Source organism: Drosophila persimilis, unplaced genomic scaffold (assembly GCF_003286085.1).
Source record: "Drosophila persimilis strain 14011-0111.01,24,50 unplaced genomic scaffold, DperRS2 tig00000002-arrow-pilon, whole genome shotgun sequence".
Classification (NCBI taxonomy): domain Eukaryota; kingdom Metazoa; phylum Arthropoda; class Insecta; order Diptera; family Drosophilidae; genus Drosophila; species Drosophila persimilis.
This window is the reverse complement of record NW_020825289.1, coordinates 4,263,748-4,279,131: the sequence shown is the minus strand read 5'-3', so window position 1 is coordinate 4,279,131 and position 15,384 is coordinate 4,263,748. Positions and strand designations below refer to the sequence as shown.

The 15,384-nt window shown below is 46.5% G+C and overlaps 3 protein-coding genes across 3 annotated transcripts; 2 read left to right on the top strand and 1 right to left on the bottom strand.

Moving 5' to 3' along the window:
* Positions 1-1,577: 1,577 nt before the first annotated feature.
* On the bottom strand, positions 1,578-3,081 carry LOC6591213 (growth arrest and DNA damage-inducible protein GADD45 alpha). Its single transcript, XM_026985444.1, has one exon. The coding sequence runs from the start codon at positions 2,772-2,774 to the stop codon at positions 2,292-2,294; it is 483 nt and encodes a 160-aa protein (XP_026841245.1). The 5' UTR covers positions 2,775-3,081; the 3' UTR covers positions 1,578-2,291.
* Positions 3,082-6,837: 3,756 nt separating this feature from the next.
* LOC6591212 (adenosine kinase) lies at positions 6,838-8,710 on the top strand. Its single transcript, XM_002015552.2, has 3 exons — positions 6,838-7,372; positions 7,450-7,605; positions 7,666-8,710. The coding sequence occupies exons 1-3, from the start codon at positions 7,290-7,292 to the stop codon at positions 8,531-8,533; spliced, it is 1,107 nt and encodes a 368-aa protein (XP_002015588.1). The 5' UTR covers positions 6,838-7,289; the 3' UTR covers positions 8,534-8,710.
* Positions 8,711-12,002: 3,292 nt separating this feature from the next.
* On the top strand, positions 12,003-13,665 carry LOC6590910 (odorant receptor 43a). The gene is made up of 6 exons (XM_026986270.1): positions 12,003-12,453; positions 12,511-12,781; positions 12,845-12,953; positions 13,079-13,180; positions 13,246-13,353; positions 13,456-13,665. Exons 1-6 carry the CDS (start codon positions 12,003-12,005, stop codon positions 13,558-13,560), a joined length of 1,146 nt encoding a protein of 381 aa, XP_026842071.1. The 3' UTR covers positions 13,561-13,665.
* Positions 13,666-15,384: the final 1,719 nt, after the last annotated feature.

Here is a 15,384-nt window from a genome sequence, read left to right as displayed (position 1 = left end):
CTAGCTCGGTTCCGTATATCGGCAAAAACAGACGAAGCCCGGCTGGTCTGGCCAACAGAGTGCAAAGCTTGCCGATCCAATTTGCATAACAGCAGCAGCAGCCCCCCACTGTCGCCATTGGGGCTGGGGAACTGAACTTCCCCGTTTCCAGAGAATGTGTGTACTCGTTTATAGTATGTGGGGGAAAGTATCGGTATCGTACCGGAGCACACAACTCCAATTGTTCAGTCAATGGCCGCATGGCCCATTACTCAACCCGGCATGACTTGGCCGGAATCACTACATGGCAATGGAGTGGATCGGTTCGCAGCTTGTTCTTCGGAATTCACGATTTGGAATTCACCAAATCCGACTTTGGGGTAAAGTACAGCCGATGATTAAGTGCGGATCGGATCGGCTTGTATAGTAAACAGATCTGGCTAATATTAGTTGACCTAAAAGCACATTCAAATAATTGCCAAGTAAGTTCCCCTATATTCTTAGATCCACACTTATGCAAAGTACTTTCAGTATTGAAACTGCCACATACAGGGAAATGTTGGATAGAAACCCAAATACTGCCCGAATAAATCGTGCTCAGACATTCCGCCTAACTGACCTATGTCTGGACCACTCAAATTCATGTTAATCGTCCTAATCAGTGGCAAACTTTTTTCCCAGTGATTTTCCCTTTGGCACGAGCTGCTCACATGCTCTTCCTGCCTGCCTCCATCTGCCCCATCCTCCCCAACTGGGCTCCTACTTTGGGCTCGTACATTAAGCTAACATTTTACGATGTCTGGCATTGATTATATTAACATGTCTCTGCTGCTTAACATCCATCTGTCTGTCTGGTTAGTTAACTCAATTGCCATGAGCGCAGAGCCAGACACGTTGGGTTTTAATACCCCCTGATATATGAATGAGCGATGTGATGTATATGATGTATATGGGATAGGGTATCATGAGAAGCAGAAAATTCAATATCAAGCTATCACAATAGTATATAAGATACACTGTCCATTGGTTCACATATAATAAATATGTATCTACAGATCTACTAGATAAATAGCTAACCATCTTATTAGTTTGATTATTATTAAAATACGAATTAGCTAGCTTCGTCTTTTCGCACCTGTTATCGCTCAGTGAACAGAATATCAATGAATCCATGATAGACAGAACAGAATCTTTGCACACATGTTGATGTTACATAATGGAACGTTAGCGATCTCTAAGCGACCCTTTAAGAGCATCTCAAAGTCGAATAAGTGCCATAATCGTGCCCAATTTCAGTTGGTGTCAATGCTTGGGTTCCAAGAATTATACGTATGATAAGGTGCGGCATATGCATGGCACGCTCTGCGGGGAATACCCCCAGAGACTTATTCATAGGCAGATTAATGAGGGACTTCCATTTACCAGGTCTTTGCCCATTATTGACGTCAATTGCTGGAGAAGTTGCTAAAATGTTTAACCCAAATAAATGATAAGACAGAGGGGGAGTTTGGCTTTTACATAATATTTTATTTAGTTGGTTTTTCTTTACCAAAAAATCTTTAAATTTAATACTTTTTTCTTAACATTAAATAACAATTTTTTTTTGTTGTATTTTTTTCAGTGGTTTTTCCTTCTTTGCCTTCGGAAAAGCTAACATAACAAAACTTTAATTTTTACATTTTTTCGGATGTGATGTGCTTTACTTTACAATTAGTGGGAACAGAATTATTGCCATTACCAATAAATTTTCGCGATGCTTAAGCGAGCGAATTCAACAAATACAAATTTCATGCAATATATTGAGTGCAGGTATTTGTATGTGGCTGCTTGTGTATACATATGTTTAAGCGGCAGCTGGTCACGCGCTTTTGTGTGTGAGTGTATGAGTGTTGCGAAATTACTGCTGCTGCTGCTGCCGCTTCTGTTGCGGCCCAGGGGAAGAGGGACTGAGAGAGCGACTTCCGCGGGTGTTCAGAGGCAGGTTCTACCCGGCCCATCGAAGGTCGCCTTTCAGTTCCAATTATCTGGCAAGTAGCTCGGCAATCCTCCTCTCTGTACAGTTATGTAGGACTATATATATATCCTATGTATACGGCTGATATATATATGTGTGTATGTACAAGTAAGTATGTGGCTGTGGCAGCCCAAACGTCGGTTTCCCTTGGGAACTCTCCAAGACGTTGGAGTACATCAACCTCTAACTGGTTACTGGCTTTCGCTCCTTGCAAGTTTCTCTCAATTTAAATCAAGATTGCCCCACTGTCATCGGGGGTTTTTACTGTTCAATAATGTGGCTGTCCCGCTCACACTGCCTACACGGCCGGCAGCTGCACAGTGGGCTGCTTGGGGGCATCCCAATGGGCCTCGCAGTAATCAACAAGTTGGTTCTCCGCCTTGTTGAGGCGCTCCTCGTCCTGGTCGGCCGTCCAGGTCTTCTGCACCAGGCAGCACGACTCGACTGTCTCCTGGCCCAGGATGCGGCTCAGCTTGGTGGCGTCGTCCACCTTAATGACGTAGATGTCGTTCTCGTAGCAGAAGGCCTCCAACAGCACCTCGTGCATGTGGGTGGCGGAGTCTCCGTCCTTGGGCACTGCCATCAGGCAGAAGAGCGAACCATCCGGCGACTTGGACAGCACATTGATGGCGGCCGACAGTCCCACGATCACACGAGACTCGTCCTGGGCCCTGAGAAGGGCCGATTTAACGGTGCGCCCAATGGGGGCACACTCCATGGGCAGATCCATGTCCAGCTCCATTTCCAGGTGGTGCCTTGTGCAGTTCTCCTCAACGACCATGTTGCTCAGGTATTCCAGTGGCTGCTGCAGTTCTTGCTCTGGTGAAATTATCGTGCGGCTTGGCGGCACTTGAGCTATTTTTGCTGGCTCTGTTTGCACTTTGGGTTTTTGCTTTTGCTGTTTGCTTTTTCGCGGTTAGTAGTAGTCTCTTTTCGACTTTTGGTTTTTGGCTTGTCACTGGCTCGCACTTATTGTTTTTGCTGTTGCTTGTTTTAGCGTTTGGATTAACTTTTGATTATGAAATTCTTTTCACGTTTTGTCTGTGGCACGCTTTGCGATCCGCTCTCAACCGTTTTTTCCCGCTGTTTCAATTTTGATTGGCAATTTCACAATGAATGCTCCAACCGGGCGAACGCGCGCTTTTATAGCAGTGCTCTCCAAAACGTGCGTTTCCCACTGAATTTCATCAGCAACGAACGAGCGGGAGAGAGCGCCAACGAGCGTTACGGCAGAGAGGAGAGTGAGAGCCATGGAGCTTTTTGGAGGCTCACTCGTCGCGCACACACACACACACACACACACACACACACACACACACACAAGCAGTCTCTCAGTCTCTCTTAACGCCTCTCTCCACCCATTTTTGCTTCGCTCATCCAAAATCGGTAATTTTATCGCTGGTGGGGAAAAGATTTCCGTTAATTTCGGGGCAATTAGCAAGTCTTGGCGTCTTTTTCCATGGGTTGCAACTGCAGTTTGTCGCGGTTTGGATCACACATCGAGGTCATGCACTTCAAAAGCTCTCCCGCTCCGCTCCCCAAAAACACACACACACACACACACACATTTACGCACCTGTCTGGTAAAAATTATCTCCCTTAACTTAAGAGTCTTCTTTTTCATTATCTTTCAGCGGAAAAAGCCATTTGCCAAACCAATTTTGATTGAAACAAAGGTTGGTCAGCAAAATTCGGGCAAACTTAAATGATTTCCCTCAATTTTCATGAACAGATTTTACTGGGAACTTAGTGGATTGGTCATGAACAGTTTGGCACCAGGCCAGAAAGCGAATCAACAGGTTCCTCCTATGCTGACGTTCCTCTGACGTCTGTGGAAAAAGTGTCTTTTGGCCAACGCGATGATGGTGTTTCAGGCATGATTAATTAACGACCTTTCTTATTGAAATCGAAATGAGTTCGGGATAATTTTATTTCTGTCCTGGTTTCGCCCGAAATGCAGCTAAATGGACGAGAGAGGAACGCCTCCTCACTCTCCTTCTTTTACTGGTGTTTGCTCTTTTTTGGCCACACCAGACAGTGGAACAAACATGGGAGGAGACCTCACCCGAACAATGGAAGCTGCTAATCAATTTATCGCATATCTGTGCACCCTGTCGGACGCTTCGATCTTTTTCTGCGTTGTAGTACAATGAGCACGTGGGAACGTGTCGAAAATTTAAATAAAGATTCACGCGAATTTTTATCAATTGAACCTCGCTGCGAGGGAACGAAACTACGCCATTTGGTACCGTTCCCCAGGCATTACCCCTGGGGGTTCAACTACCCCTTATTCCTTGGTCCCGTTAATGCACTTTTTAATGAATTATTTGCATACTCTTGAATTATGACGGGTATAACGATATGTTTCAGAGCCTTGTGATGCCTTGGTACTTTATAAATTATTTACGAGTATGTACATACATATGTACCATGCATATGTACGAGTATAAATGTGCTCCTCTTGTCGATAATCCAACCAATTGTGATTCAAATGGGGAAAATGGAACCACGAGAATCGTCTCGCCTAATACACATAGGATCGATCACTTGTAAGTGTATCCATTGGGCCGACACTTGTAGCTAGCTTTTAATTTTTTTGTTGGGGGTTGGGTTTATTTCGATTCGGCAAGCATATTCATCTTGACGAAGGGTTTTTGCACAGTTTTGTTTTGCTTGTGTCGAATAACAAGTTTTAAAAATAGCCAGCCTCATACATACATTTATAAATAAATAAATGTGTTATTACACATGTAAATGGGTTGAATAAACTGCTGACAGTGCAGACCACTTAAGTGCTACAGGGTACCGTTCAGATGAGATTTATGAGGCTGTGAGACAAACGTAGGTTTGTCGACAGCTTAAAAACGTTTCGCTTGTTGCCAGGCTTCTTGGGCCATAAATCTGTGGGCAAGCGTTGCCTGTAATTGTTAAACACGCCTTAAACCGATGTTACTGATATTTGCAACAAAGTCCCATTTATTCAGACACAACTGTACTGATCCAAGTAATGGTTCTCCCATCAAAATTGAATTTCACACAATAATGCAAAAATTTCTGCAAGAGTTTAATGAACTTCCTGGAAACAGAACCCCCCAAAAAACAAGAGTTGTAATTTGAATTTGAGCGAAAACAAAGTTGAAAAAAATATGGAATCAATGAACTGTTTTGGCATAAAGTGAACTTTCCCTCCCCCGTACCCCCTTTGGGTGTGGCCGGGAGTGCCCAGCCTCGTCCACCTCCCCCGCCAAATACTGACCTATGCAAGAGCACCAGAACATAAACAATATGCGCTGCTTACTCGGCGCTACCTTGCCTTACCTTACCCCAAATGGAGCTACGGGGGACTACCGACTCTCTGGCCGAAACAGCGGAGTCAGCACAGAATTTGCGCGCCAAATTTGCCTCAAAAGTGGACAATGAACCCCCGGTTAGGGGCCTCCATCAGCGGTTATTTACTCCAAAAATTGTGTGTGCAACATGCCAGCGGCACATGGGTGTCAGGGGTGATGTCGGGTGATATTCCAGGGGCAAGAGGTCCGCTTACAGAGTGATCGATGCATGGCTGTGTGGCATCGCTGCCACTCGTGGTGGGATGCCTCCGGATACCAGACTGCTGAGTCACGTCGCGGCAGCACTAAATCTGGCCTGGCCCAAAGCCCAAATGAGTCAAAGCCAAAGAGCCAAATCGAGTGCGTCTTTGCGGGCTCTTGACGACCGAACTGGTTTTGGAGAATTCCCCTGAAAAACTCCGCTGCATTGAGCCACATTCGGCTTTGAAAGTCGGTCCAAAGTCCGACTCTGTCGGACATGCAGCCAGTCACCGTCACCTGTCTTGTCTCGCGTCTGCCGCCTCACGTGCACCCGCCGGTCGGGCGAGGTGCCTCGAGGCGCTCCATCGGACCAGTTTGGACTCTGCATCTGGTACTGCACTGCACTGAAATTATGTATGCGATGCAGCGTCTATGCTGGGGGATTTCCATTTCATCGACGGCGGCGGGAAATCCCGCGGCTCCATAAGAATTCTCTTCAGAAAAAGCCCCAATCCAATGAGCCAGTGGTTTTTTTTAACTCTGTTGGGTGCTTTTCGTTTTATAAAACGATTTTGAGTAGATTTATCTTAAGCAAGAGCGAGAGTGGTTCCTTCAAAAGTAATGAGAGCTTTGCCTGTTCTGTTCTTGAAATGGTGAAATATTTCTGTTGAGTTTCAGCATTTTGGGAAACCTAGTCAACAGGTTAAACTAAATTTTAAAGAATACTCCCTCATCTAACATTTTGTTGTGAAATTTTCTAGATGATTCCCAAGCGCTTGTGAAATAGTTATCCCATAATATCTGGTTGCTCATAATTTCTAAGAGTCATTACTTTTTTACTTTTATTTATTTAAACTTGTTTAATTTGTTTTACCCTGTTACACTCCAATGTTTCTTTTCGGGAGATTTTCAAATACTCAACGGTCTTTAACCGTTTCGTTACACTTTCTGCTAGTGGAAACCCTGGCTGCTGAGTGAGAAAAGCTCGTTCTCTCAACCACAAATCTGCTCCCAGAGAGCAGTTAAGCTTTTTCTCAAAGTAGATGTTTGTTTTGCCGGCTAAATGAGCTTTTGCTTGCTTTCTCTCTTCCTCTTACTCAAACAAAAGCCGGCAAGACAGCTGTTCTTGGACGTATTTCAGGGCTGGCGAAGTGCGAATGCTTGTGCGCAAAAGTTTTATGTAATCCGCACTACAAAATTTGACCGCATAAATTAAGAAATAGAGTCATTAGCGACAGTAGAATGGCATTTAAAGTTGAACTTTCAAAGCTACAGAGGCACGCAGAGGCAGAGTAATTAGTTCCGCAGGGAGGGTCATTACACAACAAGGCCCACAGAATCGGCAACAAAAAAAAACAACGCCAACGCAGAGCCAAAAGCTTACTTTCAAAGTCAAAAGAACAAAAAGTCGAAAAATTAAAAAAGAGCAACAAAATGAGCAGGCAATCCAAAGCGAAAACAGTGGAGTATTCTGTATAAAAGTGAACAAAGAAGTTGAAGTTGGTTTCAAATGATGTTCGGGGGAATGGGATAAGTGGGAAACCCACACGGCGACGAGCATGATATAAAAACTCAGAGCAAAACCGGCTCCGGCATTCAGTCGTTGGTCGCTGGTCGAGTCGGCGAAAGTTACGTTTACGAATCTCGGGGCAGGCATCGCTATTGATTCTGCTGTTGCCTACAAATAGAGCAGACGGGAACTGCCAGTAAATCAATGTGACGTAGAATCGCGAAAAGTACCCGCTCCACGCTAATTTTTGAAAACAATGCAGTACCTAAGCTACCTTTATGAGAAAATATTCGGAGGCAGTCCCCCATCAGACGACACGCAAGGGGGCTGCTACCACACGTAAGTGAAAAACACTCTGGGAAGCTGCGAGAGAATTCCCCTCCAACTAATCTCTTGTTGGTTTTCCCGACTTTCAGACCCCGCAAAGTGGTGTGCTTTGGCAATGTCTTGCTGGACCGCTTGGTGAAGCTGGAGGACCCGGAACTGCTGCAGCGCTACGACCTGGAACTGGGCTCCAAGGGGGAAATGGAGCTGGAGAAACTCAACAAACTGGCCCTAGAAGCTGCCGAGAGGTAAGAACTGTTGTACCGGGGATCCTTAGGGTATCATTTAAAAAAATCGTTTCTCGACAGTTCCCAATGCCTGACAAAGCCAGGTGGCTCGGCCCTCAACACAGCTCGAATCCTCAAGCAACTGGGCACCGATCCCACCTTCTTTGGAGCCGTGGGCGCGGACAATCATGCGGAGGAGCTGCGTCTCATCTTCCAGGAGCGGGGCATCGAGGCCCGGCTGCAGACAATCGAGTCGACGCACACGGGCCAGTGTGTGTGCCTCATGTACGAGGACAATCCCACGCTCTACGCGAATATTGGCGCCTCCGCCCAGTTCTCGGTGCATGCACTGAGCCAGGCGGCCATCCACGAGGGGCAGAGCTTCCTGCGCCCCCTCGAGCGCAAGCAGATCCTGTACGTCGAGGGTTTCTTTGTGCCACAGTGTGCCGATGTGTGCGACTACATCGTGGAGAATCTGGTCCGAAATCGACGTCGTCTGGCCCTGAATCTCAGTGCCCCTTACATCGTCCGGGGGCACGCACAGGCCATTCTGAAGCTGGCCCAGCACGCCTTCTTCCTTTTCGGCAACAGGCAGGAGTTCGAGGAACTCGCCGGGGCATCCGGCTCCTCGAGTGTGGACCAGTTGGCCCAGAAACTGCTGCAGGACGGCAACACCAGAGTAATCTTCATCACCAAAGGCAGCTCCGGCGTCCAAGTGATCACCAACTATGTGGACGAGCTGGGTCCGCCCGGTCCCATCACCGTTGAGGACTACCGGGCTCCGCGGGTGGATGAGGTGGTGGACGCCACTGGGGCGGGCGATGCCTTCGTCGCCGGCTTCCTTCACGCCTGGCTGGAGAAGCGTTCGCTGGGCGAAAGCATCCGTGTGGCCACCGACGTCGCAGCCAAGGTGGTCACGCAGGTGGGGTGCAATCTGCCGAGTCCCTAGCCGGATCGATTCTCCGGCAGCGCACAATCAAGCACCAAAGTAGACTCTTAGTTTGTACGTTAATTCCTCTTTATGCTCCACAGACTTTAGGCTTAGTTTCTTGCCTCTCCCCCCTAAGCAGTGCCTTAATGAGTTAATAAAAGCTTAATTTTTTGCATCCAACGCGAGATAAGGAAACTTGCACTTGTGATCCATTTATAGAGATGTACGTACCCATGACTTATATCCGTAGAAATGGGATTTGTGGGGAACTGCGCAGATTCGTAATATTTGTAGTGGCAAAAAACTCGCAGGGGGAGCATCAGTGAGCCGCAGTTCGAGATAAAACATTTTATGTACGTCTGTCAGATGGTTGCTCATATCTTATCAGCCAATGAATTACCAGAGAGCTCATTTATCTGAGTTGCAAATAGACGCGTAGATTAGAGACAGCTGATGCGTTGGACTTCTAAATTTATGGAAACGAGAAATTGAGTGTCCCAAATACTTAAGAGAAAGCGTGTTCAGACATTACAAGTCTTTCTGTCTGGTACTGATTATCGATAATAAGTTTACAGATTGCTGCAGTCCCAATGTTTCGAAACGGCATGCAACGCATCCGAAACCTCGTAAGATAAGTGAAAGTTTACAGTCAGAGATCAATATATTCGTAACAGTTCGACCTCAATCGCCTCATTAATACATATAGTGTGATTGCATTACTCATTCGCTCGCTGGAGCTGCCAGCGGTTCCCATGAAGTGAGCCTTTAAGACTTTAAGATTGTTTTCTCATTTCCCCATTGCGTAGCCCGAGAGATGCCCAAGCTAATGTTTTGATTGTATCCAATGTTCGTACATTCTTTTGAGGGTATGTACTTTATTATCCGCAAACAAACGATTCTCATTTTCCTAGGCCGGCTTACTCATGCCACAGCCCACATAAGTCAGTCAGTTCCATTCGTGAGGGAATGACGGCATAGCCATGCCTAACCCGGAGAGAACTCGCATGCCTCGATACCATCAAAGCGTATTCCGCTTTTGTTGCGCACTGTGAGGGTGTGTGCGCCTGGCCCTGGGCTGCTCTGACACACATGTTTGCAAATCGTTAACAAAAACTAAGCCTCCTTAGCCATGCTTCTGTAGTCAGATGTAGTCAGGGCCAAGACCAGCTGATGCAGGAAACCCATTGCAGATCCCAAAACAATAAAGCGAGCAACTCGGCTTTGGCCCAAGCAATTCCACACTTTAAAGGCCAATTCTCGGATCAGCTTAGTGAGCTGCCTAATTGGCAGAAAGCTGCTTAAAATGGCCAAGAAGAACGAGTGGGGATATGGGGGATGTGGCAATGGGAATGTGGCGAAGCCAATATTGACACGCCCACACAATTGAGTGCCGCCTCGTTGGAGTAGGGTGGAGTGGAGTGGGGACAGGAGGAGCTGCTGGGTCTCCTTGCCTGGTTTAAATCACATCCACATGGAACTTGCCGCTGCTGTTAATTACTTGATATTAATTTTATACAAGCAAAGAGGGATCCGGTCCGGTCGGCGTCGCCCCCTCTTGATTGTTTTCTATGCTGTGGCCAGGCACGTCCACTCTCAATGGCAGTCCTTCGTCCTGTCTGGGGCCCGTAATTAATGTCATCGTGTGGTTTATGGGGTTAACAGGCTGGCCACAGTCTGAGCTTTGGCCAGGACTTTTCACTTTGATGTCCTGGAGTGGAGACTTCTGGTCTGGACTAAGATCTGCTCTAAAATGTTATAATTAAATGTGATCATTGGCCTGTTTAGCATTTTAATTTATAATAAATTGTGATTCGGATGTTGATAGAGAACACCGGGCGAAAGTCTTCTCATTATCCAGGGAAGAGCTGTCTCTGAAATATATTCACAGATTTTCTGGCAGTGCAGGCAATGCACAAAAGGCCTTACTGCCCCTTTGATTTATGTGCAACGCTGCGTATGAGCAACCAAATGGGGCAGCTGTAACTGACATTGCATATTTGTCCACCCTCGGACACTCCTCGCGTCTCCCTCACGTCTGACTAGACCACCCCCTTGGGCATGTTTGCACAAAATATTGCGCATACGCCACCCGGGCCGAACCTTCTTTGCCTTTTGGCTTTGTCCCTTTGCCTTTTTGCGGCATAACGCGCGGTTATGTGGCCATAATGTGTGCCTTTATGGGCTTGGCATTGGCATTGGCATTGGCTGTGGCTGTGGATGTGGACGCCTTTCTGGCTGGCCCTTGCGCTGGTCCTGTTCCCATTTTAATTCCTTTGCCATATTTGCTGAGCTAGCATTGTTGCTGAATTATGTTTGGCCAGGGCGCTTGTTGATTTTTATATGGTATCTTTTCTCTGCTACGAGGAAAACCTGGTTGTCTGCTCGGGACGGCCTTCCATGGATGGAACCCCACTTCCTGCTGGACCTTCGGCAGTATGCATGATAAGCGGCCTGGCCAAAATATTTGCCTCTGCTCTGGCATGTTTGCCCAGTTGTTTACGGATAATCCGGTTTTATTGTTTAATAAGTCATCCCAGCTATCGCTTCAGATTCCCGACCAACCTGTCCTGTCCTGTCCAACCTCTCCTCCTCCTCCAATGGTGCCCTGTCTGCCTGGCAGCGTTAGCGGCTCGTTAGCTTTTTGACTGGCTGTGCGACAGAGCATGGAAGACCTTTTTTCTAGGCGGATGAAAGTGAAGGTTTCTGGAGGGGCACGGTAAAATCGATTGCAAAATTAAATGCGTATTTGTATGTATGTAACACAAAAATCAACTTTAATTCAGGCAAAACCTGTTGAAAAGACTTGTGGCAACTTATTAGGGGGTTGACTGCCAACGAATAGATAACATTTAAGAAAGCCGCCATCAAATAAGGTACCAAATTATACAAATGGAATGGTTTTCCATTCGTACAGCCAAAAAAAAAAAACAACTTTGGGGGTTCAGTGAAACTAGAGGCATCGCAATTGGGGAAACTGCTTTCAAGAAGATTATTTTCTGGATTTAAACTGAGATATTTCATAAAGTTGTAGAGAAACGGGTACTAGGGCTCATTCTGAGCAATTTCAAGCCTTGATGAATCCTTAAAGTTTTTCCCAACTGGCTAAGGAATGCCCCTTTCAATGGTAAAATAAATGACTTAGTTATGTATAGAAATGTCACATGCTAATTTTCCGGGGAGGCTTTTCAATCAGCACCGTAAAGCCGTAAGGCCGTAAAGCCAACGCAATTCCACGTCACTTACATCACACTCATCATTAGGCCATTAGTTAAATTATAGACTTCGCAATGACGATTGGCAAATGGTTTCAGTTCCCATTCCTAATCGAGTACCCAATCCCAATGCCTATCCGCAAGCCGCAAATTGCCACCCTTCGAGGGCGTCGATTGACGAGAAGAATAAAAGACATTTGCCCAGCACTTTGCGGCACATTTCGAAGTGGATCTAACAGAGTGGAGGAGCACAAGGAAAAGTGGGAGAAATATAAATGGCAACGACAATCGACGACATTGGTTTGGTGGGGATCAACGTGAGGATTTGGAGATACATGGCCGTGCTGTATCCCACTCCGGGCACCAGTTGGCGGAAGTTTGCCTTTGTACTGCCCGTGTGCGCCATGAATCTGATGCAGTTCTTCTATCTGCTTCGCATGTGGAGCGACCTGCCCGCTTTCCTCCTCAACCTGTTCTTTTTTGCGGCCATTTTCAATTCCTTGATGCGGACGTGGCTGGTCATAATCAAGCGTCGGGAGTTTGAGAAATTTCTAGAGGAGCTGTTCAGGCTCTATCGATGGATACTCGATTCTGGCGACGAATACAGTCGGACCATCCTGCTGGAGGCGGAGCGTGAAGCCCATCGCCTGGCCGTTTTCAATTTGACAGCCTCCTTCCTGGACATTGTTGGGGCCCTGGTCTTCACCCTTTTCAAAGACGAGCGAAGTGAGTGACTGGCCTCAGAAATCCTTACCTTATACGGACTCCTTTTCCCCCATTCAGGTCATCCCTTTGGCGTGGCCCTTCCACTGCTGGACATGACCCGCACGCCCGTCTATGAAATTTTCTACTTGCTGCAGATTCCAACGCCCCTGCTCCTCAGCGTCCTGTACATGCCCTTTGTCAGTGTCTTTGCGGGCTTCGCCCTCTTCGGTAGGGCCATGCTGCGGATTCTGGTGCACAAATTGTCGCTGATTGGTGGCCAGCAGCAGGACGCTGGGGCACGCTATCAAAGGCTGACCGCCTGCATTCGCTTTTACATCGAAGTGCTAGGGTAAGCGTGAACGTGAGCGCTGGGTGCACCTTTCGGTCAGGCTTGAGCGTCTCTCTCTTTCAGTTATGTGCGTAACTTAAACAACTTGGTAAACCTCATTGTGGCCATCGAAGCAATCGTCTTTGGTTCTATCATCTGCTCTCTTCTCTTCTGCCTGAATATAGTAAGAAGTGTGAAAGTGTCCGCTCATCAGTCTGTCTGCCGAACTTTAGATTTATAATCTTATAGCTCGTTATGAGTACGGGTATCCCATAGTCGGAACATCGACTATAGCCCACCATTGTGCTGTCCTTTCAGATTACTTCACCCACCCAAATAGTCTCGATCGTGATGTACATCCTCACCATGCTCTATGTGCTGTACACCTACTACAATCGGGCCAACGACTTGGTCATTGAGGTATGAGCATCTCTTTGGACATTCCTGCTCTGTTCTGACCTGACTAATTTCTGGAATGTTTGTAGAACGCTCTGGTGGCGGATGCCGTCTACAATGTGCCCTGGTATGAGGGTAACATGCGTTTTCGCAAAACTCTCTTGATATTCTTGATGCAAACCCAATGTCCACTGGAGGTGGGTGCCGCCATGCTCGCGTGAATGCGATACATTTCATTTGGGACTCTATGATTCTAATCCGGGCATCCGGTGCGTTGTACGCTCCATTTCATCTTTCAGATAAGAGTTGGCAACGTTTACCCCATGACTTTGGCCATGTTTCAGAGTCTGCTGAATGCGTCCTACTCCTACTTCACCATGCTGCGTGGCGTCACCAATAAATGAGCTGAAAGAGACCAGAGCATTCCTCAACCCCCAATCCCTTGCACAGTGCCAGCAATCTGAGTAATGCAAAAAGTTGTTTCTGTAGTTGTTGCTGGCGGTCCTAGTCCTGACGGTCCCTAGCTTTTTGCCATTTGCATATGCTTCTCGTTTGAAAGGATTTAATCGGACTGTTTGCAATCGTAGTGCTCTGGCATGGAGTCAAAACCCTGGCTCCTGGCTACTGGCTACTGGCTTCTGTGTCCTCGTGTAAAAAGGGAAAATGCTTTGAATTGGCTTCTCAGATTGTTACACAAAATAGATTGTAGATTAAAGCAAAATGTTATCGTTGAAATAAAGTCAAACGAACGTGTAGGGAAGTAGTCAAATCCAACCGAAAGTTTTCGGTTTGTTTTTGCAGCTTAAACGAATTCTGTGGTACAGATATGGAATTAAATTGTACATCAAATACGAGTGAGCTTGATTGGCAAACATCAGAGTGGAAATTCACTCTAATAACAGAGACTGCTGGTTAAATTACTCGGAATTCTGGTGCTTCTAAAATTGAATTTGCTTGTGTATTTTCAATCCCATGCCACAGAAATGGGTATAGCATTCCCATTTAATCGAAAGAGTCGTTATCTGTATATTTTTCATTGATTTCGTGTATTCTAATGGCAATTATAAACACACATTGATGCTGCATTACGAATGACATTTACATAATTACTTTTCAATTATTTCGGCTATAATTTTGGTCTGATCTCCCGACTTATTTGTGTGTATAAACCCTTGCATACTTTGGGGCTGCCGAATCGAATTTTTGTATTCATTTGCATATTGGAGTTCGGCAGAGCTCCTTTGCGCTTTTAATTAAAATGCCCAAAAACCTAGTCGTTGTCTGCTGCAATTTAATTAACATTAGTCATGTCCTTTATTATGCAAATAAACGGCTTTTGGCTGAACAGCAGAAACAGCAGCAGCAAGGCCAGCAGCAGTTGGAGCAGCAGCAGTTGGATCGTTTAATGCCAGCCGAACAGCAATAACAACTTAATTTAAAATTCATTATAACTGACACCAACTAGTTAAACAATTGCCAGAGGCATGCAGCAGAGCAGACTGCTCCACAACAAAGGAAAACAACTAAAACGGTGGGAAAACAGGAGGCAAACAACAGCGAAGGGCGCGCTTGGGAAATTGAAATGAGCGGCGGAATACGCAAATAAACTTCAAAGCGCCGAGGAAAGCTGAAGGACCCCCGGACAGCGCGCTGTGCCGCTGCTCGGTGTCCTGGCGAGCGCATAAATAACAATACTGCAGGACCCGCAACAACAGTTCCTCCTATCGTTTGGCTCGAGTGGCGTATACTTAATTTTATTATGAGGTGTCAAGTGGGGACCAGTTGACTTGCCACCGCCGAGCGAACGAACGCCTTTTGTGCTGTACTGTGTGTAGCTCTGTTGTTATTTATGTTGCCTGCTGTTGCCCGCCATTTGGTGGCAGGTGAACGCCTACGCGATACGCCTTCCGCAATGTTCTGGGAGAAATGTGAACTTCCTTTAGGCTTTCGCTTTTTCGCCGCATAGTTCCTGCGCTGCTCCTCGGTGGATCCTTTGATTTTTATGCAGGGAATATGCAAATGCCTACGGAAATGTAAATGTGGCAGACAGTGGCCGTATCCTGTGTCCTGTGTGTCTCCATTGTTGTGCTTGCTGCATAAAATTAACAAGTTTTGCCCTGGCTTTTGCCTCGGTAAAAAATGGTTTCATTAGAGAACTGTTCATGGTCGTTACTGCTGTTGGTAGTCCCTGCCACGCCTCCCGCCTCCCTCGACACTCGCCTCAGAGG